At 38.7% G+C, this 10,531-nt stretch overlaps 1 protein-coding gene across 1 annotated transcript; it reads right to left on the bottom strand.

Annotated features, from left to right (window-relative positions):
* Positions 1-3,545: 3,545 nt before the first annotated feature.
* Positions 3,546-7,082, bottom strand: UTP23 (UTP23 small subunit processome component). Its single transcript, XM_036264204.1, has 3 exons — positions 6,819-7,082; positions 5,853-6,027; positions 3,546-3,959 (listed from the first exon to the last, which is right to left on the bottom strand). The coding sequence occupies exons 1-3, from the start codon at positions 7,004-7,006 to the stop codon at positions 3,576-3,578; spliced, it is 747 nt and encodes a 248-aa protein (XP_036120097.1). The 5' UTR covers positions 7,007-7,082; the 3' UTR covers positions 3,546-3,575.
* Positions 7,083-10,531: the final 3,449 nt, after the last annotated feature.

The following is a 10,531-nucleotide window of genomic DNA, read 5'->3' as shown; positions in this document are numbered from 1 at the left end:
AAGCAGGCATGTTAAGGATTTTCCAAGTGGCGTTATAAGGGTACTTACTGTCCACAAAAGAATTGTAGTACAAAGATATGAGATCATTTTGCTGAAATATCTTTTAAAGTAATTTTACTGGCAACTATATAAATGACTAAAGTTTTACGATATTAAATAATGTATTTTGTAATACATTGTACTTTTACTATTTTAACTTAAAAATGACTATTTTGTAAAAATGAGTTGACTTTTCCAGTTCTCCACTTTAGACACAATTACTAGGCAATCAGATAGCACTGAATAAATATAAATGAGTAGTTGAGGTTCCTAGGCCCAATTTCATGTGTGTGGGGAGCGGTCCCCACACATACAAGCTGTGCTCTGACACCAAGTGTTCTATAATTCAACTAAATTCTGACAATATCTACCCAGAGGTTAGATTCCACAAAACTGACCCCCTCAACATCCCAGTTCAGACCCTGGCTAAACATCGGACGTTCCCACCACCCTCTCCTCACTTCAATTAATCAGCTCACAGAACTCAGGGAAACATTTTACCTACTAGACTACTGTTTATTATTTTTTAAAAAAGCCCTGGCCACTTTTGCTCAGCGGTTAGAGCGTCGGCCTGCAGTCCAGAGAGATCTGGGTTCAGTTCCCGCTAAGGGCATGTACCTCAGTTGCAGTTTGTCCCCAGCCCTGGTTGGATTGTGCGGGTGGCAGCCACTTGATGTGTCCCTTTCATGTCAATGTTTCTCTCTCTCTCTCTCTCTCTCTCTCTCTCTCCTCCACCTCTCCCTCCCACTCTATCTGAACAAAAATGGAAAAATGTCCTCAGGTGGATAATAAAAAAAAAAAAATGTATCTTAGGAACAACCAGATGGAAGAGATGCATAGGATAAGTTATGGGGGAGGGCTCCACGCACGCCACTCTCCCCAAATCTATGTGTTCACCAACCCAGAAGCTCTTTGAACCTGACTTTTTGGGTTTCTACGGAGGCTTCATGACGTAGGCATGACTGATGAAGTAAATGAACATTCTCCTGCTCTTCTCCCCTCCCCCAAGGCTTGGGGGTGGGACTGAACATTCCACACTCTCGTCACTGGTTACCTCTAATGACAAGCCGTCCTCATCCTAGGTGCTTTCCAAAAGTCACCTCATTTATAAACATAAGACATCTTTGAGTTTATTACTTTGGAAATTGCAAGAGTTTTGGGAGCTGTGAACCAGGATCTGTGGACATTGTCTATTTCATAGATTAAATAGATATATTTCTTAATATAAAGCAATATCACAGTGTTAAAGAGGAATACCTAAATTTTATGCACTTTAGCATATTGAAATGAGTATCATCAGTGTACATTTCACCCGCTTCATCACTTTGTCTGCATTTAATTTGGTAAACTTAACTCTTGACATTGTTGACAAATGTTCTTCCCTCACAGGAACTATAGAACTATATTCACTTTTCCCCCCACTACCTTTGCCTTCTTTTAAAAATGTTCCTATTGTGCCCTGGCCGGTTTGGCTCAGTGGCTAGAGAGTCAGCCTGTGGACCAAAGAGTGGTGGGTTCGATTCCGGTCAAGGGCATGTACCTCGATTGAGGTCCAGTCCCTGGCCCTGGTTGGGGTTGTGCAGGAGGCAGCCAGTCGATGCATTTCTTTTGCATCAATGTTTCTCTCTACCTCCCCCTCCCACTCTGTCTGAAACTAAATGGAAAAATATCCTCAGGTGAGGATTACAGAAAAAAAAAGTTCCTATTATTAAAAACTGAAAACAGAATCGTGAAATGACAACCCAGATACTAACCTGCCAGGTAATACAGCCTGTGTGTTATTCCCCCTTTAACTAAAGCTGTACTAAATTCCCCTTTCCACGGTAAAGTGTCACCGAATCCAACTAAGAGTGACATTTCTGTACAAATATTAGTTCTCATATAAGTCGTTCATTTCAGCCATTAATAAGAATTTAGTCATAAGGTGCTTCATACTTGATCGCACTTTAATGGTTCAGATTGAGAACCATTGCTTGAAGGCAGCTCAAAGTCAGATTCCTCTTTTCCAACAACTTTATAACTTCAGTGTTGTGGTGCAAAAACATTGTAATTTTGGCTTGATGAATGATTAAAACAATTGGGGTGGGGACTGAAAAAGACAAGTTTGACTATTCAATTCCTAACTTATTTTTTTTAGACAATTTTCTTTTTAGAGAGAGGAAGAGAAACATCAGTGTAAGAAACATTGATTGGCTGCCTCCTGCACGCCCCCTACTGGGGATTGAGCCTGCAACCCGGGCATGACCAGGAATCAAATGAAGACCTCTCAGTCCATGGGATGACACTAGATCCACTGAGCCACACTAGCCAGGCTTTAGACTTTTTAAATAACATATTCATAGCTAATCTTGAGTATTATTTTATCATTTTTGCTACTAAAGTTAACATTTACATCTAAAAGATAACTTTCTTCCTTACTGGACAAATGGAACTTCAAAAAAAGCAAAAAGGTGTCCCCCCAACCCAGGACCTTATAAACAATTACAAAGTTCTCCAGGAAAACTGAGTGAAATGATTTTTAACTAAGAATTCTTTATCTTGCTAGATTATCAGTGCAACAAATATAAGGGTAGACATATTGGTTGAGCCTCAAAAGAAATGTATTTCCTATACACTCTTTGCTCCACTCAGCAAAAAAAACAAGAAATAGTAAAATGAATCTAGGAAACAGAAGTGGAAAAGTAGATCGCTTGATAAGGGCAAGAAGCGTGTGGTTGATAGCTGAGCACATGCTCGGCAGAAAATCTTTCAACGTTGGAGGACCAAAGGCTCCAGGAGAAATATCTCCAGGGATAAGAAATGACCTGATATTATATGGAAAACTGTACTATTAGGTCCTTTACAGTTATTGGAATATGTAGCAAGATCAAATTAGATGCTAAAAGAAAGGTTATTATGAATTCCGGAATAACAAAACAAGGAATATGAGAAAGAAATTCAATCATAGTATGCTACTTGGTTCAGTGATTTATAAATTTTATAGTCATAACAAAAATACTGAATTTAGGATGTATAAAGATTAAAAACATTATCATATTGGAAAAATGGAGTAAAGCAAGCAAAACTTCCATTTTTCTAGTAGAAAGTCAATAATGGACGGATCAGAAGGTAGCAGCACACTCATACTATTTGGAAATATAAATGTTAATTCTTAACCCCTACACGAGTTGCAAGACAAGTTTCTCCTGTAAATGTGAGAGAGGGACTACTCTTTGTCACAAGCCTTTTGACACTACTTGATCTTTTTAAACTGTTTGCATATAATGTGGCGTGAGGGGTGATGGTGAGACAGAAGACAAGTTTTATATCAACAACCTCCCTACAAAATCAGGGTAAGAAAAGTGAATACTATCACACCTAAACCCATTCAGTGCTTTGTTTTTTATTTACAAATAGTTTTAGGCAAAGGCTTATGGATCAATATTCATTTACAAAAGTAAGTTTTTTTTTTTCCTCTCTCTAAGTACTTTCACACAGTTTTTTTTTAAAATTTACTTTTCACATTTAAATGTCTTTCAGAGTATCCAGAGAATTCCTTATCCTTCTGCATTCTCCTTTTCAGAAACTACTTTTGAGGTTGATCTGTTCCGGATTCTCTTTCTTTTTCTTTTCTTTTCGGAGGCAGATGGTTTTGTATCTTGTGGTTTTTTCTTTTTCTTCAAACAGCTAAGAGGATTGGGGCCACTTATTTTCTTGCGCTTTTTTCTTTTTCTCTGTTCAGGGTTTTTCACTAAACCCTGTTCCTCTTTGAGTTGCTTGATACTTTGCTTCTCATGAACTGAGACAAGCTGACCTGACTCTACTGCTTTAACAAAGGCAACTGTTTTAGGAGAAGGTTTGTCCAAGACTATAGTGTTCTGAATAATAAACATAAGAGGAACTCCGGGCTTTTTCTTTACTTTCATAGACAAATTCTGATCCTATTAAAAAGAAAAATAGAATTATTTAGTTCAAGTATGTCAGTGACTTTAGATAGTTTCTAAGAACTTCAAGAGGGTTATATTAAAAATAAAAGAGGCCCTGGACAAGGTGGCTCAGTTGGTTGGGCATTGTCCTGTGCACCAAAAGGTTGCTGGTTCAGCGTACCATGCCTGGGTTTCGGGCTCAATCCCCAGTACGGGTGTGCAGGAAGCAGCCAATCAATATTCCACTCTCAATTGATGTTTCTCTTTCTTTCTCCCTCTCCCTTCCTCTCTCTCTAAAAATCAATAAAAATATTTATTAAAAATAAATAAAAATAAAAGATCACAGGTTTTATTTTTCAAGTTAGTATGTCTTACTAGTGGCAGTACAGTATATTAAAAATTTTTTTCTTTATTTTATATAGAGAGAGGAAGGGAAAGGGGGAGAGAGAGAGAGAGGCAGAGAGAGAGAGAGAGAGAGAGGGAGAGAGAGAGAGAGAGAGAAACATCAACTGACTGCCTCCTGCATGATCCCCCTGACTGGGGATCGGGCCCACAACCTGGGCATGTGCCCTGACCAGGAATTGAGTGGGCGACCTCTTGGTGCATGGGTCGACACTCAACCACTGAGCCACACCAGCTGGGCATACAGTACATTTTATGATAAAGAAAGAGAAACATAAAAATTAAACACAAATAGTTAAGTGGCAACAAGGTGAACTGGATTTATCAATATTCTAGGATAGCGATTTTCAACTTTTTTCATCTCATGGCACACATAACTAATTACTAACATTCTTGGCGTACCAAAAAATATATATTTTGCTGATTTAACAAAAAAAGTAGATATAATTTTGACTGATTTACAAAAAAATAGTAATAGTCGTTAACCTACCCTTTTTTGCTCCAAAGTGAGTTTTGAAAAAATCAAGTGCCTATACTTGTATATAAGGATTTCTGGTACAAAGAATTAACAAATCAGATGCAACCTGATAATGCAATGTAGCCAGTTAGATGCACCTCTATTATATGACCTATATATTTATAGTTCAAGACAGGGCATTCACACCAGATGGCTATTGTTGTGTTGGCTATTATTATGTTGGCTATTCTCATTTTTGACAATCCAAGAGAAAAGAGGTAAGTGCCCTTGACTAAATAGTCAGGTATTGCATGTTTTAAAAATTCTTGTGGCACACAAGCTGAAAATCGCTGTTCTAGGACCATGGATCACAAAAGAATGCAAAGATAAACATGTTAGGTGGTGTCCCTTCCTCTGCTCTAAGACGTGCTCCAGGGAGGGTCAAGAAAGCTCACAGAGGCTGAAGTAATAGAAATAAAGTAGGCATTAGCTGACTCAGATTCTAGGTTAAGTTTTGCCTCTAATTATGTAATTTTAGTTCTGAAAACCTATTTCAGCAAATCTGTATGAAAGGGAACTTCTTCATTAATATTATCCCTGAGAGCCTCTCTTCTCCTGGCTCTTAGTCTTTTTAAAAGCCCAAAACAGTGGTAGTCTCAAATATGAAACATGCCTTTTTTGAAAAATAGTATGAAATACAGAAATAGGAATGAACATTTATAAACATAGAATGCCAAATCTTTGCTCTACTTATCTTACCTTCAAGAACCCAAAGACATATCATCACATCTCTGTAACAATAATTTTTTATTTTAGAAAAAGAAACTCCAGTAATTAAGAAAATCAATATGCGTAAGGTTCTCAAATTCTCTAATGACAACTGCTTTTACTGATTGCAAATTAACTTAAAAGCTAATATTTTCAAAAAGTTGAAACACAAGAACACAAGAACAAACCACTTCCACTAATTTTTTCTGATTATAAATAGCTCCATATGAAGTATAAACAGAAATGATTAAAGTTAACTCTGGTTTTAAAAGTAGTATCACCTGTGATGCCACAAAATAATGATGAGGATTTCCCTCTTCAACCATGGAAAGCAGACATTCTGATCCACTCACTGCATTCTTGAAATGGGAACAATTTCGGACCTGGCATTTTTGGGCAATCAGTTTTGCTCCATATAAGTCCTGTCCCAATGTTTCCAACTCTTTTAACACACACCTGAAAAAGAAAATGTTGTTAGTGGGTCACAATGATAACAGAAACGTATCAATTGTTCACATAATACAAGCATAAAAAATAATACTAAATTTTTAAAAACTAAGACAATTGAATTTGTAATATGGTAACCACAAATCATACAATAGCCATTGCACTCTTAAAAGACCTAGCAAAACTCATACACCAAATAGAAAGAACAATAACAATACTTAAAATTTACTGACTGCTTATGTGCCAGGCAGCATGCTAATTGATCTTTACATACATTCTTGCTTAAAGTCTGAATTCAAACAAGGTACATCAACTGTATTTGTTTTCTGCGACTTTAAAAAGGCTTCTTTATCTCTTCACGACACACACCAAGAATTGACGGAATAGTAGGCTTTAAAATAAACCATCAATAAGGAGGGGCGAAGGATGGATGAATCATGGTTATCCATGTCGACAACTGCAAAAGCGGGGTGACATTTCATTATACTGTCCTACTTCTGTATATGTATGAAATATCCCAAAAGTTACAATAAACTCTTTAGGAAAAAATGCTGAAGAATATTAATTCCTGCAGTACTTCTCAAGCTTTTTAAAGAAAATATGAACAGTAGATTTTAAACAGGGGGAAGAGAACGGCCACGTGACTACTCCAGGGCACTGCTTTCGGCGCAGCCTGCGGATACTCCCCGGACCGCCTTAGAGCCACCCCTCACCTGTCAGCTCCCCGTGGGCGGGGCCCTGTACCTCGGGGGCTCTCAGTGGAGGCCCCCCGCGCCAGCGCCCCGGCCCCGCGGGCTCACCTGGTGGTGCACAGCTGTGTCTCCCCCATGAGGTAGCGGGGCAGCTGCTCCCGCAGCTGGATGCGGCCCCGCAGCGCCGCCTGACAGAAGGTACCGTCCAGCAGGATCTGGTACGGCTCGCGGACTCCGAAATTGTTGCGGAAGAAGCCGAGATGCTTCTTTGCATGTTTCTGCCTCGTGATTTTCATGCCCGCCTTCCCCGGACCGAGGCCAAGGGACCAAGAAGCGGCGGCAACACCTCCCTCACTACCCACTACCAGCGAAGCCGGCTTCTCCCGGAAATGACGTCCCCTTAGTCCCGGAAGCAAACGCCCCCTTCTCCCGGACCTGCCCTCTGGTTTATACGTCACCCGCTGACGAGCGCGCGCCTCACACGCGGTGCCCGCGCTTTAAGGGGCGCGCCCTTGGGGGCGGAGCTTGCGCCTAGGCCGGAAAACCACTGGTGCGCAAGTTCCCATGGGGACGCACATGCGCAATTAAAAAAAAAAAAAAAATTTATACTGCGTTTAGCGCATTATTGGGCAAGCAGACAGCCTTTGAAAGACTGGCCATATAATTATAGTCATTGATAACATTAAGTCTTTTTATGACAGGCATTATTCTAAGTTAATTTCTCTTTATTAGTCCTTTTGATGTTTGTGATTCTCAAGTGAGCGAAGGAAAGGGATCAATGTATATTGGACAACTATGCGCAGGTTTGTACTGGTTCCTTCCTACAAAGAAGTTACATTTTAAGTACCTTTACAAAGGGCACGTGGTTCTTTAGTGTCAGAACCATCACTGGAACCCAGGCCACCTGCCTTAAATCCAAATGTTCTTGCTACCCGCCCGCCACCCCATAGGAACCACCCTGGTAAGGAGCCAACGTCAGGGCCGAGCCCGCTGTTCCGCGCCGCGTCTCCTCCTCCGCCGAGACCGTCAAATCCCTCACACCGGGTATTCGGGGAGGAACTCTCTACAGCTTCGTTTTCTGACTTAGAATCTTCAACTGGAGCCCTTGTTCTGCTCCCCAAACCCTTTGAACAACTACCCGGGAAAGCTGGGTTCAGCTTCCAGACTGAACAGGTTGGCAGGAATAATTGTTTTTAAGAAACCCTTTGAAGTCGAGAGCTTCTGATGCAGGAAGACTACCTTTGGCTAGTAACAGGAAGGTACAGAGCTGACTGAAATTTAGAAATTACTTGGTCAACCTGATTAATGAAGAGAGTGCATCAGAAAATTTGGAGTTCTCCAGTGGCTAATTGCCAAGTATCCACTTCAATTCAAGACAAAATAACCAAAGAATGGGGAGTATAGAATTTTGCAGGTTTGAAATCTGACCTGGAATCTGTCCCGGATCTAGTTTTGGCTAAAGATTGAGGGAAAGAACCAACATAGAAAAATGATTTACAAAGTGATTGAGATGTATTATTTGTAGTTGGGGGTTTTGTTTGAAGATACAGATTTATGGAATTGGAACTAAGATATTCTATAATGTCCCGATTCCCAGCACAACATCACTTAGATGACAGCTTTCATTTAACAGAAAATAAATTTAGGAATTGGAAGCCATGAAGAGTTACTGTAGGATTGGGCTCATGGTTCTTGAGTGTAATTACTCACCACTTTCCAATTTGAATCCTCTCTTTATCCCTGTGTGCCAACCCCCCATTCTGACTATACACCCACCACAAAAAGAGAAATTATACCTCTCTAGCCTTGCAAAAACAGTTAAAACATTTATAAAAATAGGCTCACAGATTTATCAACCAGCTCCATCACTGGCCACATTTAACTACTAAGAAAAATGTGGTCCAGCGCTAAGAATTTGAGTTATATTCTAACTTAAAAAAATTTTTTTTTTACTGAACTATAGCATACCTTTTTCAAGCTCCATGCTTATGACAGTGCCATTTGAACACCTGACCCTTATTTTGCAAACATGAAGACAGTTTATAATGGTGAAGATCAAGTTTAAAACGGAGTTTTCTATTACACCAATGTTTCTCAAAACATGAACCCAGGACAGGCAGAAAAAGATCTTGGTGAGCTTGTGTAAAATGCCCATTTCTGACTCAGAATGAGTGTTGAGGAAGAGGGATACCATTTGGAGAGGAAGAGACATTTTTTACAATCTCCCCAAGTCACTGTTATGTATATTAGTGACCATTTGCTGTAAAGCATCACTGTTTATCCAATGCAACATTTTTATTAAGTGGTCCACTGAACTCTTTTTGGTCTGATGCCAAACAAGCTAGTATGACCACAACTAAGGCAGACCCAAATACTGCCATTATTGGATGATGTATTTGGGAAAAAGTTTAAATCTGAGATTTTACTTTGAAATTATTATAATATTATTACCAATTTTAATAGTCACTGAACATATTTTTACCTTATGGTGCAGAATCAATAATGTCTCAGCATTAATAGCTGCTAGTTTTTTTCTCAGGTCACTACACAGGACATTTTCCATGCCAAACAAACATCCAGCTAGGCAGGCAGGGGATTAATTTATTTTTCTTCATTTTTTCATACTCTTCATATTCCTTATTATGTCTGGATCAAATATAATTTATAATGTGATGTTGTTGTACATGATTTAGAAGGCTTTTCTTCATGAAATTTTGATGAAGCCAAGTTGACATGAAAATGATTTATTCCTGTAAGGTGTGATTTATTCCCAAACAAAACTTTTTCATTAACAATTCATGGCCTAAATGCCATTAAATAGGTAAACATTAAAAATTCAATTCATAAAGGTTATTTGTTTAATTTCATAAATGCTAGAATATCAGATAGTTCAGCAAAGATATATATTGTGATATTATTCTACTTTACATTATATTTAAATATTTATAAACATTTGTTAACATCCATTAGCTCAAAAAAGAGTACAATTTTCTTCCTAATATTATCTAGCTAACATAGTCTCTAAATAAAACATTTCCATAAATAAATCTTTTAAAACAACTTAGATAAACTGGTTTGTATTGAGGGCTTATTGTGCTCTTCACTAAGATCCCCTAGAATAAACTCCATCCTACGCGTAGGTTGGATCTGGAAATGGCTACATTTAAAAAAAACAAAACACTTTTGTTTTCAAATTACAAAAATAACACATGCCTATTAAAACAAGTGAAACAATGGAACACAAAGATAGTCATCCCTGTAGTCCTTACCCAGATAACACTTGTTGACTGTGTATCCTGCATTTTTTCCATATTCACTTATACAGTTGCCCTTGAACAACTGGGGGTTAGGGATGCCAACTTCCACCCAGTCGAATCTGTGTATAACGTTTGACTTCCCCAAATCTTAACTATGGTTGTCCCTTGGTATGCACAGGAGACCCCTCCCTTTGTCCCAGATATCAAAATCTTCAGATGCTCAAGTCCCTTATATAAAATGATGTAGAACAATGCATACAGTCAGCCTTCTGCATCTGTGGACTCCCAAAGGCAGATAGAAAATACTGGTTTTGATCTATGGTTGGTTGAATCCGGGAACTCAAAACCTGGGGATACAGAGGACTGTGTATTTATTGAAAAAAATTCACATATAAGTGTACCCATGCAGTTCAAACCTGTGTTGTTCAAGAGTAAACTGCTTATCATTTATTTGCATATGTATATGCATAGATTTTTGTCATTCTATATTAAAAACCCGAACCATATTTTATCACTTCTATGCATTTTTCTTTTTTTCACCCAACAATCATTGGGGAAATCCTC

Source organism: Molossus molossus, unplaced genomic scaffold (genome assembly GCF_014108415.1).
Source record: "Molossus molossus isolate mMolMol1 unplaced genomic scaffold, mMolMol1.p scaffold_m16_p_16, whole genome shotgun sequence".
Taxonomy (NCBI): Eukaryota; Metazoa; Chordata; class Mammalia; order Chiroptera; family Molossidae; genus Molossus; species Molossus molossus.
Note: the sequence above shows the minus strand (reverse complement) of the source record. Positions and strands in the feature narration are given on the sequence as shown.